This window comes from Parambassis ranga, chromosome 21 (assembly GCF_900634625.1).
Source record: "Parambassis ranga chromosome 21, fParRan2.1, whole genome shotgun sequence".
NCBI lineage: Eukaryota > Metazoa > Chordata > Actinopteri > Ambassidae > Parambassis > Parambassis ranga.
The window spans coordinates 3,504,077-3,522,320 of record NC_041041.1 but is presented as its reverse complement, the minus strand read 5'-3'; the positions used below and the strand labels follow the sequence as shown (position 1 = coordinate 3,522,320).

Genomic DNA, 18,244 nt, shown 5'->3' with positions numbered 1-18,244 from the left:
TTTTAAGACAGAAGCCGCGGGCCATATAAAGTCCGACGGCCTTTATACGCTACGACGCACCGGAGTGACGCCTTTTGTCATCCAGTCTCTTTGGCAGCGAGAGGGAGAGAGAGAGAAAGAGAGGAAAACAAACCAGCATGCAAATGTAATTTATCGCGGCTGAAAAACTTATCGAGCCCATTTAATTTATCGTGCAATTAATTGATTTATTGTTTATCGCGACAGGCCTAGTCATACCCCTACACTACAGGACACAGAGCCACCCTGCACAGAAGGCGGTCACTTTGAGAGCCCTGATCCGAGTCCTGATCGGGAGGTAACATCCGATCGAGTCTGAAATCACGTCTCGAGCCCGATTTCCGATCACGTGATCGGATCGGGACATCCCTATTGAAGAGACACCTTTAGCTTTCTCCATGTTAACATAAGTTTCCTCTATCATGTAGGAGAGCAGATTAGATCTAGAACAGCTGGGCAGCTCAGACTGCTTTATAATTGTCTTTTCTCAAAGGTCTTATCTGAAACTGCAGCTGGTTTTGACTTCGGTCAGGAAGTTACACATTTCAAATGTGATGAATACAGATTGCAGAATCATCAGCCACAGAACCCTCTAACTTCTCTTTGAGATCACAGTACTGTGAGAACTTTACAGAACTGTACAGATGATTTTTAGGAAGATTTCAGAAATGTATTGTTTGATGTGATAGTTACAGACATTATTTGGATTGGTGACATCAAAGCACATTTAAACAGGAGTAAATGATGTAAACATGGTGATACCACAAATCCACTTTTACTAAAATTGTTTGTTGAAGCTTGGTTACTATATGATAGGCATTACCAGCAATGGCCAGCTAGTTATGCACACTTGTTTACTGTGTCTGTGGAAGCAAAGACAAATTGCAGATCTTACAGTTTTTTCTGATTGCTTAAGCACATTTCTGTAACTATTGGCTATTTGTGCAAAACTCTACACACAAATAAAAAAAACCTTACACCAAATCAGCAAAACATTGTAGATCTCTTGCAAAAGCTAATACATCTTGCTTAACTCTTCAAACCTTTGTAAAAATGGTATTTTTGTACCACACAGTTAACACAAACCATCATATTACTAAGCACACAATGTGCCAACTACACACTGATGGTATTAACTGAAAACACATCTGGCTTTTGCTTTCTTTGTGCATAGGGTATGTGCATGTGAGGTCAAACTTTTGTCATAAATAGTTCTATAAACACAGGGATTCAAATTTCAAGTATGGATGTTTATTCACACACATCAAAACACAAGAAAACATACAATTTCACTGAAAGAGAGAGAGAGAGAGAAAATCAGTCTCATTGTCTCTCTGGGTCTGGCCACAGAATTTCATCAACATCACATGCAATGTCTTCTAGTCCAAGTCACCGGGGAACATGTCTCCTGGAGTGCCGTATCCAGGCCTGACATGATGCCTGGTCCATATCCTCGCATGCCTCCTTCCAGATGCTGGATGTCTAGTAATTCTGTGGAGTAACAGTTTCAGTTTTACATGTACAGTATTGTTGTTTTTCTCATTAGAGTATGGTACACCTACAAAACTTAGTGTGAGGGAACTGTACTAACCCATTCTCATCAATATGTCCTCATGATGCTTGCTACAGTGTAGCGGCTCAGGCTGAACCCGTTGTCCAGCTTCCCTCAGGGTCATTCCATGGTTGATCACATGATCCACTATTGTAGCTCCGATGACATCAGTAATTCTATTTCTTCTTACCCTTCCTCCTTCCTCTTCACCTCCTCGTCCTCTTCCTCTAAATTCATCTCCTAGTCTTCGTCCTCCTCCTCTTCCTCCTGCTTCCTCATGTCCTCATCCTCCTCTAATTCTCTCTCTTCTCAGTCTTCTTCTCCCTCCATTGTTCTCCACACTGAAGCTTACCTGTGTCTTATTTACAGATCTCATGCTGATTGCAAAGTGAACTAATGATGTAAAACAGTTCTCACATGTGACAGTGTAGCCAGACAGTTGGCAAAATAGTGTAAATACCAGCCATAAATGTGTGTAGTTTTACTAGGAGTGTGTTGATCATTTGGAAGTTGTGTGTAAAGCAGTGAGTTGTGTTTACAGTTCAGCAAAAAGAGTGCTGTGCAGTGGATTATATTTATACAATTGCAAATTGTGTGTTACAAAAGTGCAAATTGTGTGTAAAGCAGTTTTTTTGCTTTTAGTTTTGCAAACTCAGTGAGTGATTTTGTTAAAACTATTAATAGTTTTAGAAATTGTGCTATAAGAATCATTGTTAGTGTTTAAGCAATCAGAAAAAACTGTAATAAACATTCATGTGGACAAATGAGGAACTGCGCTGATCAAATTTATGACCTGTCAGAAATCCAGCCGATCACCAAAAAACTTTATTATGAATGAATTGATCGGGCAGTCTCCAAAAAGTCCAAAAGCTTTGATGCAAACATGTTAAGTATTGAAGAAACGTACAGTAAAATAAAGAATGTTGTGAAATATGATTGCAAATAACTGTGGTCAGAACTGCATGTATAATATTTGTGCAATGGAAACCTATCTTTAACACAAGATATTGATCTCAAACATTTAACTGTACCTGTTCTTGAATGCTGTCAATCACCACCAGATCAGCTCCTCTTCCTCTGCAGTCCGCTCTGCCTTCATCCCAGGAACCAGACTTAGAAGAGAGGAGATAACAGCTACAACCAAACATGGTCCACTCTGAGGGACATGTTTTCTCTAGAAGACATCAAATGAGAGACAATACAAATAAACAAGTCTTTCTGAAGTGAGTCCATGAAGATTTGTAGCCGCCTTGAAAACCAAAGCCCACCCTGTGTCTAAAGAATCACAAACTAAGGACCCAGACTTAGAAGAGACGAGACTGAACTTTAGTTAAAAAGAAGAAGACTCACTCTGTTTGAGTAAACTCTGAAGCCTGTCCAGCTCTTTTATCTTTGCTGTGAGGTTGGCAGTCAGTCGGTCTCTCTCCTCAGTCATGGAGGAGAGTTTGTCATCACTGGTCTGGAGACGTTCAGTCAGGTTGTCTTTGATGGCGGTGATCTGACACAAATAAAAAAGGGTAGAAATAATTTGGATTGTGAGGCACAGTGGCAGGATTTCCACACAATCAGGTCAGAGTGTGTTTACACTGCTTATAATATAAAGCAGACTCACAGTGGACACCGAGTGTGATGAGTCCAACCAGCAGGAAAACACTCAGCAGCCCCAAACACAGAATAACAGCTGAATAGAAACGTCGATGGGAGCTCCTCACACCTGAACAGAGTAAAGATCAATGAAACTGTAATGATGACAAAGAATAACATCTGCTCACCTCTTCTGTTAACTCCTACCTGTGTGGTTTGAAGAGAAACATTTTGCCTCCTCCAGGTTAACATAAATATCTTCCATCGTGTAGGAGAGCAGATCAGATCTAGAACAGCTGTGCAGCTCAGACTGCTGTATATTTGTCCTGATTCTAAGGTCTTAACTGAAACTGCTGCTAGGTTTGACTTCAGTCAGGAAGTTACACATTTCAAATGTGATAAATATAAATTGCATACTAATCAGCCCCAGAACCCTCTAACTTCTCTTTTAGATCACAGTACTGTGAGGACTTTACAGAAATGTACAGTTGATTTTTAGGAAGATTTCAGAAATGGATCAATTGTTAAGATCATTTTATAGACATTATTTGGACTGTTGACATCAAAGCACATTTAAACAGGAGTAAATTATGTAAACACGGTGATACCACTGGAAGTAAAGCACAAGAAGGACAGGACTATCAAAGTAAAACAGGAAGCACAAGACAAGACAAACACCACAAAGGACAACAAGAACTAACAAAAACCCCGAAAAACAAAACACAAGCCTACAACTACCAGGATAATAACAATAAGTGAGCACAAGGTAAAGCAGAAACTCAAAACAAGGAAAACAAAACACAAGGTCATGACACAAACAAGGTACCTTGTGAATGCCCCAAATCTGTCCACAAAAAGTACTCATATGAAAATATAATTATTAGTAAAATAAAGACTTACGTCGGAGTCAGAGGAGTCCCATCTATCCATTTCCAGGTGCCTTCCTCCTCTCCATCTGTCAAACCAATCCAACTTCAATGAGTGGTGAATGTAGTGAGAAATCTATGTTCAACATCACAAGTGCAAACAAGATGAAAAGACACTGTACATCTCATAAAACAATTTGTTTTCTTGTTAAGATTCACTGCCGCACTACAGCATGAACTCAAAAAGATAAGAGGCCTAACATGAACCTGCATGTTTCTAAGGTCAGTCCTATTTCAACCTTCTACCCGGTCGCCCTCACTGAGACAGAGACTGGTTCACCCAAAGGACAAGATTCCCAGGGAGAAACACAGCAATGTGATATATGCAGTCCAGTGCAGTGGGGAATGCTCTGATCTGTACATTGGAGAAACTAAACAACCACTCCACAGAAGAATGGCTCAGCACAGGAGAGCCACCTCCTCAGGACAAGACTCAGCTGTTCACCTCCACCTCAAAGACAAAGGACACTCCTTTGATGACAACAATGTTCATATTTTAGACAGGGAGGAAAGGTGGTATGAAAGAGGAGTCAAGGAAGCCATCTATGTTAAGCTGGAAAAACCTTCCCTTAACAGAGGTGGTGGCCTCAGACATCATCTTTCTACCACATACAATGCAGTGATTCCGTCCATTCCCAGGAAGTTTACACATACTCACAGCAAGAACAAAGGGCGGTCAACCAGTTTCATAGTCGTTAGCCAGTCATTAGACACACCTGGCCCAGTCAGCCAGATCATCACAGGTAAGTATGGAAACATTTAGTGCTATTGTTTTTTTAAGTTTTACCCAGACCCACCCACTGAGGTCTGTAACCACATATAAACCATGTTTCCCCACTAAACAGTTAGAACTGATGAAGCTGCTTGGATGAGCAGTGAAACGTCTTCAAGAAAACTCTACAAGTCCAGACGCCTTGCTTCAATCTTCTCTACGTGTAATGATGACAAAGAATAAGAACTACTCACCTCTTCTGTTAACTCCTACCTGTGAGGTTTGAAGAGACACCTTTAGTCTTTTCCACGTTAACATAAATGTCCTCCATCATGCAAGAGAGCAGATTACTTCAACATTCCGCTGTGCAGCTCAGACTGCTGTACATTTATTTTGAAAAAGGTCTTATCTGAAACTGGAAGTTACACATTTCAGAAGTGGCAAATATAGTCCACTGAATAGTCATCTACAGAACTCTCCAACTTCTGTTTTAGCTCACAGTCCTGTGTAAAGTCTACAAGTCCAGATACCTGGTTTTAGTCTTAACGAAAATGACCTGGAAAACATCTCTATAAAATAAAAAGATAAACTGTAGATGGATACAGGAACGTTAGTTGGACTGGTGACATCAGCTCACCTTTAACCAGGAGGAAATATGATCCCACTTTACCATGAATCCACTTGTTTGGTGACTGTTTGGTTTGTATTACCAGCAACAACAACACAGAAAGACTACAGTTATTTAGCATTATGCACATTTAATAATAATAACTTCATATCTTGCAGTTACAAAGTAAGTATATAAAAATAGCAAAGTAAAATGACAATGAATGAGTAGTTAGATACAACAGCACTGTAGAAGGAGTAATACAATAAAACAAAATAAACAAAACCAAGATGAAGTGAAGTAGAATGAAAACAGTTTACAGTTTTTTCTGAATGCTTAAACACTAACAATGATTCTTATAGCACAATTTCTAAAACTATTAATAGTTATAGCAAAATAACACTCACTGAGTTTGCAAAACTAAAAGCCAAAAAACTGCTTTACACTCAATTTGCACTTTTGTAACACACAATTTGCAAATGTATAAATATAATCCACTTCACAGCACTGTTTTTGCTGAACTGTAAACACAACGCACTGCTTTACACACAATTTCCAAATGATCAACACACTCCTAGTAAAACTATACACATGTATGGCTAGTATTTACACTATTTTGCCAACTGTCTGGCTACACTGTCACATGTGAGAACTGTTTTACATCATTAGTTCACTTTGCAATCAGCATGAGCTCTATAAATAAGACGTCAGTCTCCCCCTGGGGAGCTGTGGTTACAACTGGTAGCTTACCACTGCCACAGTGTGAATGTGGTGTGAAAGAATAATGCATCTCAATGTAAGCGCTTTGAGTGCCTGCCCAACAGAGCAGAAAAGCACAGTATAAGACCAATGCATTATTATTATTATGACACAGGTAAGCTTCAGTGTGGAGAACAATGGAGGGAGAAGGAAACTGAGAAGAGTGAGAATTAGAGGAGGAACATGAGGAAGAGGGGGAGGACGAAGACTAGGAGGTGAATTTAGAGGAAGAGGACGAGGAGGTGAAGAGGAAGGAGGAAGGGTAAGAAGAAATAGAATTACTGATGTCATCGGAGCTACAATAGTGGATCATGTGATCAACCATGGATTGACCCTGAGGGAAGCTGGACGGGTTCAGCCTGAGCCGCTACACTGTAGCAAGCATCATAAGGACATATTGATGAGAATGGGTTAGTACAGTTCCTTCACACTAAGTTTTGTAGGTGTACCATAATCTAATGAGAAAAACAACAATACTGTACATGTAAAACTGAAACTGTTACTCCACAGAATTACTAGACATCCAGCATCTGGAAGGAGGCATGCGAGGATATGGACCAGGCATCATGTCAGGCCTGGATACAGCACTCCAGGAGACATGTTCCCCGGTGCCTTGGACTAGAAGACATTGCATGTGATGTTGATGAAATTCTGTGGCCGGACCCAGAGAGACAATGAGACTGATTTTCTCTTTCTCTCTCTCTTTCAGTGAAATTGTATGTTTTCTTGTGATTGTTTTGATGTGTGTGAATAAACATTCATACTTGAAATTTGAATCCCTGTGTGTTTATAGAACTATTTATGACAAAAGTTTGACCTCACATGGACAGACCTTGTGCACAGAGAAAGCAAAAGCCAGATGTGTTTTCAGTTAATACCATCAGTGTGTAGTTGGCACATTGTGTGCTTAGTAATATGATGGTTTGTGTTAACTGTGTGGTACAAAAATACCATTTTTACAAAGGTTTGAAGAGTTAAGCAAGATGTATTGGCTTTTGCAAGAGATCTACAATGTTTTGCTGATTTGGTGTAAGGTTTTTTTATTTGTGTGTAGAGTTTTGCACAAATAGCCAAAAGTTACAGAAATGTGCTTAAGCAATCAGAAAAAACTGTAAGCAAGATGTATTAGCTTTTGTAAGAGATCTACAATGTTTTGCTGATTTGGTGTAAGGTTTTTTAATTTGTGTGTAGAGTTTTGCACAAATAGCCAATAGTTACAGAAATGTGCTTAAGCAATCAGAAAAAACTGTAACTATTTATGACAAAAGATTGACCTCACATGGACGCACCTTGTGCACAGAGAAAGCAAAAGCCAGATGTGTTTTCAGTTAATACCATCAGTGTGTAGTTGGCACATTGTGTGCTTAGTAATATGATGGTTTGTGTTAACTGTGTGGTTACAAAAATACCATTTTTACAAAGGTTTGAAGAGTTAAGCAAGATGTATTGGCTTTTGCAAGAGATCTACAATGTTTTGCATATTTGGTGTAAGGTTTTTTTATTTGTGTGTAGAGTTTTGTACAAATAGCCTGTTACGACCCTGGCTCAGGGGGTAGCAACATGACAGCACAGCAAGTGGTTTAAAATAAGATTTACATTTATTTACAAATTAATTTACAACAGAACTAACAAAATAAACAAGGTGGTGTGGTGTGGCTCTGCTCCTGCTGGCTGAGAGAGAGAGAGGAGTGGAGGAAGGGCCTTCTTATACCCTCAGCAGATGACCAGGTGCATCTGATCAGTAGAGGTTCCCCGTTGATTGGGCATCTGAAACAAAGCACAGAACAAACCAAAAAAACGGACACCCCAGTGGACGTAACATAGCCAATAGTTACAGAAATGTGCTTAAGCAATCAGAAAAAACTGTAAAAGGTCCTGTATATAAGAGGGGGCCAGGCCATTCATGGCTTTAAAACCATCATGTTAACACCATTTGAGGTCATCACATATCAATGGCTCAATCTGTTGGTATAACTATAAACCAATGAGAACTTCTTCTAAACACACCAGAACTGGTTCTTCTCAATTTTCCCCATGACAAAGGAATCATGTTCAGACTGAAAAAAAAGATTTCTGAATTTAAAGTCATGAATCTGTCTTCAGGCACAAAGGCTTGATTTGAGTAGGCAGTAAAGCATAATAATAAAATAGTAAGAGTATAACTGTGAAACACTTACATATGTACGACCTTTAAACACCTTTAAGTCACATCTCACAGACCCATTTCAGCTGAGCTGCACACGACAAATCATTCCAACGAGTGTTCTTGTCAGTTCTAATTTGAGCACAGTCCTCTTCACCCCACTGTGGGTCTCCATTGCCATTATCAGGCTGCTTCTGAGCCCAGTCCCTGCAGAGTCGAGGAGAGAAGCATTACACTGTTAAATTTGTACCCAGAAATCAGACTTGAAATATAGAAAAATATATACTAGAAGTAAGATGAAAATCTTTGTCTGTAATAATAAAATCTGGGGAAAAATACAAATCAAACTTTCAGCTCTTTGGGACATTTTAAAATGTTTCACTCCTACTTTTTACACCAGCACCATTCTCCAGCTGCTTTGTGAATGCCCCAAATCTGTCCACAAAAAGTACCGTAAAAACTTCAAAGAATAGCCGAGTCTCAAACTGACGCCTGGTCCGATTATGGATTTGGACTTATAAAGGCACCTTCCATGGACCGCCACCTTATCATGGTGGAGGGGTTTGAGTGATCCTAGGAGCTATGTTGTCGGGGGCTCAATGCCCCCAGCAGGGTCTCCCAAGGCAAACAGGTCCTGGGTGATGGGTCAGACTAAGAGCGGTCCAAATGCTCCCATGGGCCCACCACTGATGGGGGGAACCATAAGGGGCTGGCAGCGGGCTGGTGTTGGCTTGCCCATGTGTTGGAGTTTTCCCCAGTATGTGAGAGGGTCGCCTCCCTGTGCCTTCGGGTTGGGGAGAGGTCTCTCACTGTGGTTTCGGCGTATGTGCCGAACAGCAGTGTAGAGTTCTTGACCTTCTTACAGTCTCTGGGAGGGGTGCTGGATGACGCCCCAACCGGGGACTCTGTCTGGAGGGTTCGTGGGAGTTCGCCCAACCAGTCTACATGTGTTTTGTGGATTTGGAGAAGGCGTTCGATCTCGCTGCATCTTGTGGGAGGTGCTCTGGGAGTATGAGGTCCGTGGCCCTCTGCTGAGGGCTGTTAGGTCCCTGTATAGGAGTTTGGTTTGCATTGCCGGCAGTAAGTCAGACCCGGTGCATGTTGGACTCCGGCAGGGCTGCCCTTTGTCACCGGTTCTGTTCATAATTTTTACGGACAGAATTTCTAGGCGTAGCGAGGGACCAGAGGGGATCTGGTTCGGGAACCACAGGATTTCATTTCTGCTTTTTGCAGATGATGTTGTCCTGTTGGCTTCATCGAGCCAGGACCTCCAGTGTGCACTGGGGCGGTTTGCAGCTGAGTGTGAAGCGGCTGGGATGCGAATCAGCACCTCCAAGTCTGAGGCCATGGTTCTTGACCGGAAAAAGGTGGTTTGTCCTCTCTAGGTGGGAGGAGAACTCCTGCCCCAAGTGGAGGAGTTTGTGTATCTCGGGGTCTCTTCACGAGTGAGGGAAAAATGGAGCGGGAGATTGACAGACAGATCGGTGCAGCTTCTGCAGTAATGCAGTCGCTGTACCGGTCTGTTGTGGTGAAGAAGAAGCTGAGCCAAAAGGCGAAGCTCTCAATTTACCGGTCAATCTACGTTCCTACCCTCACCTATGGTCATGAGCTCTGTGTAGTGACCAAAAGAATGAGATCACGAATACAGGCGGCCGAAATGAGTTTTCTTCGAAGGGTGGCTGGGCACTCCCTTAGAGATAGGGTGAGGAGCTCAGTCACCCGAGAGGACCTCGGAGTATAGCCGCTGCTCCTCCACATCGAGAGGAGCCAGCTGAGGTGGCTCGGGCATCTGGTTCGGATGCCTCCTGGACGCCTCCTTGGGGAGGTGTTCCAGGCATGTCCCACGGGGAGGAGGCCCCGGGGAAGACCCAGGACGCGGTGGAAAAACTATGTCTCTCGGCTGGCCTGGGAACACCTCAGGATTCCCCCAGAGTAGCTGGAGGAAGTGTCTGGTGAGAGGGAAGAACATAAACAACAACAACAATTCATGCCAACATGTGACGTTGTCATGGAGACACATAAATAAGGCTAAAGAAATGTACGATGACATTAATGATGGAAGGGATGTGGAGAACTTTTCAGCTAGTTCTGGATGGCTTGTTCGCCAGAATAATTAAAGGCCTGCCCCAAATATAAGCAAGGACAATTTTGCGATTTAGGCAAATAAAGGCCCGGGCTATAATTTGATGTTTTAATTAGGGATGTCCCGATCCGATCACATGATCGGAAATCGGGCCCGATTACGTGATTTCAGACTCGATCGGAATCGGACATTACCTCCCGATCAGGACTCGGATATATACTTATTAGGGCTGTCAAAGTTAACGCCGCCACGGCACACACACACACACAGGCCTGTCGCGATAAACAATAAATCAATTAATTGCACGATAACTTTAAATGTGCTCGATAGGTTTTTCGGCCGCGTTAAATTACATTTGCATGCTGGTTTGTTTTCCTCTCTTTCTCTCTCTCTCCCTCTCTCTGCCAAAGAGGCTGGATGACAAAAGGCGTCACTCGGTGCGTCGTAGCGTATAAAGTGTGCAAAGTCCGGCCGTCAGATTTAATATGGCCCGCGGCTTCTGTCTTAAAATGTGTCAAATCAACAGGTAGTTCTTATTTTTAACTCATTGTGTAACGTTTACGGGATGTTCTGAGCAGACCACGGCCAGCTCGCGGTCTGCGTCGTCACGGTGCGTCACAGTGCTGCAGGGCTTGGACGTCACAGCAACACAGAGAGCTGTGAAGCTGCACAACACCGGTTCAACACTTCGACACAATTCACCACAAGACTAAACATGCTTATGAATACAACGTGCCATCAGAGAGAGTCCGCGTTGTACGAGTGAAGTTCTCTGCCTTCTCACTGGCGGCACTCGCTGCAGCGCCACCCAGTCTAGTCCTCTTGCCCAGTCCTCTTGTGCCATCTCTGCTATTTTATGTGTTTCTGTCTACATGGTGGCGTTTTTAAAATTCGCTGATGCGCATACACACACGCAAACGCGTGCGCACACAAACACATGTGCGCACAGGTGAGCCCACTCCCAGCAGCAGGTAGAGTGCGTGTTGTTTGGCTCTCTGTTGCTCATGACGTGCTAGTTGGTTTGACTTAACTCCATTGACTATGCTCAGATAAGCCATGGTAATAGGCCTACCACTACTCATAATAATAATATTAATATCATTAATAATAACAATAATAATAATAATAATAGTGTTGATAATTGGGGGCCTTTCCAGTGTTAAATGTTCTTTAGAAATTGAAGTTTATTGATCTTTAAAGGGTGTACTTGCATTATATGTCGTTATCATTATGTTAGTTGACAATATTATCGCTTATCGCAATAATTTCTCTTGGCAATTAATCGCCAATCGTTATCGTGACAGGCCTACACACACACACACACACAGGTTTTGCCGCAAAGAGTGCCTTTATAGAAAGTATCGGATCGGGACTCGGTATCGGCAGATACTCAAAATCAAATGACTCAGACTCGGACTCAAAGGCAAAAAAACCTGATCGGGACATCCCTAGTTTTAATCATATGAAAATATAATTATTAGTAAAATAAAGACTTACGTCAGAGTCAGAGGAGTCCCATCTATCCATTTCCAGGTTCCTTCCTTCTCTCTGTCTGTCAAACCAATCCAACTTCGTTGAGTGGTGAACGTAGAGAGAAATGTCTGTTCAATATCGGGAGTGCAAACAAGATGAAAAGATGCCGTAAATAATCATTTTGTTTTCTTTTTAACATTCATGCTGCACTACAGCATGAAATCAAAAAGACAAGACGCCAAACATGAACCTGTGCTGTTTCTAGGGTCAATCCCATTTCTACCTTCAACCCGGTCGCCCTCAACCTGCATGTTCACATCAGAGGTATTAAGATGTTTCCTGAAGGACATTAGATTCACATCAGCCAAGGCCAAGAGGGTCTTAAAGGATCTCTCAGAAGAAGCAGAGAAGGGAACCTTCTGGCTCTGGCTGAGAAGAAATGACAAGAGGGACTCCAGTGTTAGGCTGACCACCAAATTCCAGCTGCAGGGAGCGGCAGGGAGACGTCCCTGTCCACTGTTCTGGAGATTATAGGGGCGAAACATCAGTGAGGGATGGCTCCCAGCTGAAGACCCTGCAGCTGGTACTCTGGCACCGGCGGAGGTGCGTCAAGCAAAAATGCTGCCCCGGAATTAACAGCTGCCTGTTAACAAACTAACCGACCTATACTGCAATATTCATGTAAATACAACAGCACACATTTCTTCACTGTACCTGTTCTTGAATGCTGTCGATCACCACCAGATCAGCTCCTTTTCCTCTGCAGTCCGCTCTGCCTTCATCCCAGGAACCAGACTTAGAAGGGACGAGATAACAGCTACAACCAAACATGGTCCATTCTGAGGGACACGTTTTCTCTAGAAGGCATCAAATGAGAGACAATAAAAATAAACAAGTCTTTCTGAAGTGAGTCCATGAAGATTTGTAACCACCTTGAAAACCAAAGCCCACCCTGTGTCTAAAGAATCACAAACTAAGGACCCAGACTTAGAAGAGACAAGACTGAACTTTAGTTAAAAAAAAGAAGACTCACTCTGTTTGAGTAAACTCTGAAGCCTGTCCAGCTCTTTTATCTTTGCTGTGAGGTTGGCAGTCAGTCGGTCTCTCTCCTCAGTCATGGAGGAGAGTTTGTCAGCACTGGTCTGGAGACGTTCAGTCAGGTTGTCTTTGATGGCGGTGAGATCACCCACACGTTGATCTGACACAAATAAAACCACAGAAATGGTAAAAATTGAATTGTGAGGCACAGTGGCAGGATTTCCACACAATCAGGTCAGAGTGTTTTTACACTGTTTATTAATATAAAGCAGACTCACAGTAGAGACCGAGTATAATGAACCTGAGCAGCAAGAAAACATTCAGCAGCCCCAAACACAGAATAACAGCTGAATAGAAACGTCGATGGGAGCTCCTCACACCTGAACAGAGTAAAGATCAATGAAACTGTAATGATGACAAAGAATAACATCTACTCACCTCTTCTGTTAACTCCTACCTGTGTGGTTTGAAGAGAAACATTTAGCCTCCTGCATGTTAACATAAAAGTCCTCCATCATGTAAGAGAGCAGATTACTTCAACAAACAGCTGCACAGCTCAGACTGCTGTACATTTATTCTGAAACAGGTCTTATCTGACTTTGCTGCTGGTTTTGACTGGGTTTGATTACAGAAGTGATGGATACAGATAACATAATCAGCGTCAAAACCCTCCCAACATCCTTTATATCACAGTTGTCTTAAAACTGATTACTTGATGTGATAATAACAGAGCCTTACGTTTTTAACTGGTGACATCAAATCACCTTTAAACAGGAGTAAATGGTGTAAATATGGCGATACCACCCCTGATCGGAACAGCTGAGAATGGAAGTAAATATAGGGATTGATAAAGCAACAAGACAAAAATCCACACAAATATGAACTGATAATCTGAAGCTTTAATGCTGCAAATTAGTTGATCAGGCAGTGTTAAAGACATTTGATTCATGGGTGTGAGAGAAACTTACAGTTTTAGAAAGAATGTTGTGCAACATGATGGAAAGCAACAGGCAATTATCTGATGTTCTATACTTCCGCCAGAGAATTTTATCTCAACACAAGTTATTGGACATGCATGCTGACATCTGAAGGCAAGTCGAGGGGGTTTAATATATGCAAATGAAAAATGTTAAAAAACATGATGACGGCAGAGATCAGCACTTTATGAAGCCTCGGGCTGTGTCATTATCTGATCACTACATATGGCCCTATATAGTGCCTCTGCCATTTTGTAGAGCTGTACAAATTTGTAGTGAGAAATTGTAGACCCCGTAAAGGGCCCTCTGTATCCCACAATGCATCATGGAAAGTAGTGTCCATCCGATGGTCACTACGATTAGCATATATGTACAGTCATGCTATGCGCAGACTGGTCGCCATCTTGACATTTTGGAGCCAGAAGTGATTTGGAACTAGAGGGCAGAGCTGAAAGCTGAGATAAACGGGTCAGAGGTCTAAGTTCCTCTTCTGCTATAGTGACACTAAAAACCTCAGTCACAGGTTACAGTTTAAAGTATGAATACACATGTTGCTTTAAAACTCCTTCGCCCTCTTCTCACAGATCCAGCGCTGACTGGCATCACATTTCCGGTCATTCCAGTTATTTTTAGCCTCTAGACCAGATGTGATGTGTACACAGTCCTCATCACCCCACAGCCTGTCTCCACCACCATTATCAGGCTGTTTTTCCCTCCAGTACCGGTTAACCAACAATTCCAACCAATTAATTTAGTTATTAAGTTTATAAACTTGTCATTTTTGAACGTTAAATCACATAATAATCGTACGCTGGAGTGTCCAGTGGAGTCCCATCAGACCATTTCCAGGTGCCCTCATGGTCTCTGTCATTCAAACCAATCCATGAAAACTCATTGATGGTTGCTGTGAGGAACACCTGTTCAGGATGAAGAAAAACTTAATTTACATAGAGAGATCATCTTTATTGTCCTCTAAGGGATAATCTTTCCCACACATCAGTTTGTGTTTCCAGGCAGTAGATGTTAATAATAGTAGCTGACATCTTACAACATACATAGCATCACAGTTCCCTCAAACATTTCTGACATACAATATTAACAGCCCATGGATGGGGATCCACAACCCAGATGAAAAAAACCACAACAGCTGTACACAGTTGTACTTTTGTAATCAGTTCCTCATGCACGCTGTGAAGAGAACTCAACATGAGTTTCAACCACAAGAAAAACAAACTTATGACTGAAGTTAATAAAAAAACTTCTGTTTACGTTGAAGGACAAAAAGCTAGACTCCAGCTTAGTCTTGTTTCAGAGTGATGGACACCATCAGGTCAGCCTACCTGCTCCTCATAGCTGTCTATGGCCACCAGATCTGCTCCCCTTTCTCTGCAGTCCTGTCTGCTTCTTTCCCAGGAAGCAGAGTCAGCAGAGAAGAAATAACAGCCACATCTGCACAACCTCCACCCTTCAGGACAATGTTTGTCTGTAAAATGTAAATAAAAACATTAAAGATCAAACCCAAAGGATTGAAACAGATTTTTAAGATAAAATATTTTCATCTTCTGATGATCCCTCACAGTCTGACTGATTTTATTTCTAATAACTGTTAATAATAAAATGTTAAAAATCACTGTGTTATTATTATACTCAGTACAAAATGTAAAGACATGTGGGCCAAACTTCAGTCATATTCAGATTGAAGGTGTTTGATCTGCATCAGTTAATTTATTTAGATTTCTGACATGAAGAACTAAAGTATATTTAATTTGATTCTTACTTTATAGACTAAGACTTGTTGCTGTAACAGTATGTAAAGCCATATTCTGAATCTTCATATAGACAGATACAGAACCCCACTCACTCTGTGCAGTCAAACATTGAAGCTTTATATTCATGGCTGTGAGGTTGGCAGTCAGTCTTTCTCTCTCCTCAGTCATGGAGGAGAGTTTGACAGCACTGGTCTGGAGACGTTCAGTCAGGTTGTCTTTGATGGCGGTGAGATCACCCACACGTTGATCTGACACAAATAAAACCACAGAAATGGTAAAAATTGAATTGTGAGGCACATTTGCAGGATTTCCACACAATCAGGTCAGAGTGTGTTTACACTGTTTATTAATATAAAGCAGACTCACAGTAGAGACCGAGTATAATGAACCTGAGCAGCAGGAAAACACTCAGCAGCCCCAAACACAGAATGACAGTTGAATAGAAACGTCGATGGGAGCTCCTCACACCTGAACAGCGTAAAGATCAATGAAACTGTAATGATGACAAAGAATAACATCTACTCACCTCCTCTGGTAACTCCTACCTGTGTGGTTTGAGGAGACACCTTTAGCCTCCTCCATGTTAACATCAATGTCCTCCATCAAGTAGGAGAGCAGATTAGATCTAGAACAGCTGTGCAGGTCAGACTGTTGTATATTTGTCCGGACTCAAAGGTCTTAACTGAAACTGCTGTTGGTTTTGACTTTGATCAGGAAGATGCTTTTCAGAAGTGATGGATATAGATTGCAGAATCAGCCACAGAACCCTCTAACTTCTCTTTCTGTCTCAGAATCACAGCTGAATATAAACATTGATGGAAGCTCCTTACACGCAAAGATCAATGAAACTGTAATGATGACAAAAAGTACACATACACACGTGGACAAAATTGTTGGTACCCCTATTTCAAGAAAAAAAAACCTACACAAAAACAACTTGAAACTGACAAAACTAATAATAAATAAATATTACTGAAAATTAACCAATGTAAAGCAGACATTGCTTTTGAATTTTTGTTCAACATAATCCATTTACAATTAACTAATGAAACTGGCCTGGACAAAAATGAGGGTACCCAAGAAAAGATTAGAAAAGATTGTCCTCTAATTTGTATCACAGGTGTCTTCAAACTTGTAATCAGTCAGTCTGCCTATTTAAAGGGTGACAAGTAGTCACTGTGCTGTTTGGTGACATAGTGTGTACCACACTGAACATGGAGTTGTCTCAGGAGATCAGAAAGAAAACCATAGACAAGCATGTTAAAGGTAAAGGCTGTAGGACCATCTCAAAGCAGCTTGATGTCCTTCAACAGGACTGTAGCCAACGTCCCTACATGTTCGCAGTAAATCAATGACAAATTGAAGAGACTGATAATTTGAATGGTAACTAAAGAGCTGAGGACAACTTCCAAAGACAATAACAGCAAAATCCAAGGTCAGGGTACATCAGTGTCAGATCGCACCATCAGTCGCTGTTTGAGTCAAAGTGGAATTCATGGGAGACGACCAGGGAGGACACCAGTGCTAAAAGCACATCATAAAAAAAGTGAGACTGGAATTTGCCAAAATGTAAAGTGACTTTTGGGAGAATGTCCTTTGGACGGATGAGACAGAACTAGAGCTTTTTGGCAGGGCACATCAACTCTATGTTTACAGATGCAAAAATGAAAGAACACTGTCCCTACTGTGAAACATGGCAAAGGCTCAGTTATGTTCTGGGGTTGCTTTGCTGCATCTGGCACAGGGTGTCTTGAATCTGTACAAGGTACAATCTGAAGAATATCAAGGCATTCTGGAGTGAAATGTGATGCCTAGTGTCAGAAAGCTTTGTCTCAGTCACAGGTCATGGGTCTTACAACAGGATAATGACCCAAAACACACAGCTAAAAACACCCAAGAATGGTTAAGGGCAAAACATTGGACTGTTCTGAAGTGGCCTTCTATGAGCCCTGATCTAAATTCTATTGAACATATGTGGAAGGAGCTGAAACATGCCACCTGGAGAAGAGAACCTTCAAACCAAAGACAATCGGAGCAGTTTGCTCATGAAGAATGGGCCAAAATACCTGTGGACAGGTGCAGAAGTCTTATAGACAGAAATCGTTTGATTGCAGTGATGACCTTATAAAGTGGTGCAACAACACATTGAGGTATGGGTACTATCATTTTTGTCTAGGCAACCTTTAGCCTCCTCCATGTTAACATCAATGTCCTTCATCAATTTTAAGAGTGCAGATTAAATTAACAAACAGCTGCACAGCACTCATAGGTCATAGGTCTAAAACTGCTGATAGTTTTGACTATCAGCAGTTTTGACTCAGGAAGTTACATGTCGCAAGCGATGAATATGACTGCAGAATAATTTTCCACAGAACTTCTCTTTCAGGTCACAGCCCTATGACAACCTTCCTGATAGATGCACAAATGCTATTTTTAGATTTGGGTTGGTTACTATATGGTTTGTATTAGCAGCAAGCAACAAAAAAGATTATTATTATATAGCCATATCAGTGGTTAAATACAAATTCGCTTAAGGTTGGAGTCATTGGTCACATGACATGGAAATTGAAAAATACTGACATACAACATTAGCAGCAAACATG

General features: G+C 41.6%; 1 protein-coding gene across 3 annotated transcripts; it reads right to left on the bottom strand.

The window, feature by feature from the left end:
* Positions 1-7,809: 7,809 nt before the first annotated feature.
* LOC114426558 (C-type lectin domain family 10 member A-like) lies at positions 7,810-13,497 on the bottom strand. 3 transcript variants are annotated; one of them, XM_028394052.1, is made up of 7 exons: positions 13,353-13,497; positions 13,174-13,275; positions 12,891-13,055; positions 12,572-12,714; positions 11,882-11,985; positions 8,336-8,508; positions 7,825-7,925 (listed from the first exon to the last, which is right to left on the bottom strand). In XM_028394052.1, the coding sequence occupies exons 1-6, from the start codon at positions 13,411-13,413 to the stop codon at positions 8,364-8,366; spliced, it is 720 nt and encodes a 239-aa protein (XP_028249853.1). In that variant the 5' UTR covers positions 13,414-13,497; the 3' UTR covers positions 7,825-7,925; positions 8,336-8,363. The 3 variants fall into 3 exon arrangements, with proteins under 3 accessions (XP_028249852.1, XP_028249854.1, XP_028249853.1); XM_028394051.1 differs by having other exon boundaries at positions 7,810-8,508; XM_028394053.1 differs by lacking the exon at positions 13,174-13,275 and having other exon boundaries at positions 7,810-8,508; positions 13,334-13,497.
* Positions 13,498-18,244: the final 4,747 nt, after the last annotated feature.

Coding starts and splice junctions, on each gene's coding strand:
- LOC114426558 (XM_028394051.1), bottom strand. CDS start 13,413: ATGATGGAGGACTTTTATGTTAACATGCAGGAGGCTAAATGTTTCTCT. Junction 13,276..13,352: donor TTTCTCTTCAAACCACACAG/GTAGGAGTTAAC, acceptor TACTCTGTTCAG/GTGTGAGGAGCTCCCATCGA. Junction 11,986..12,571: donor TCGACAGCATTCAAGAACAG/GTACAGTGAAGA, acceptor GATATTGAACAG/ACATTTCTCTCTACGTTCAC.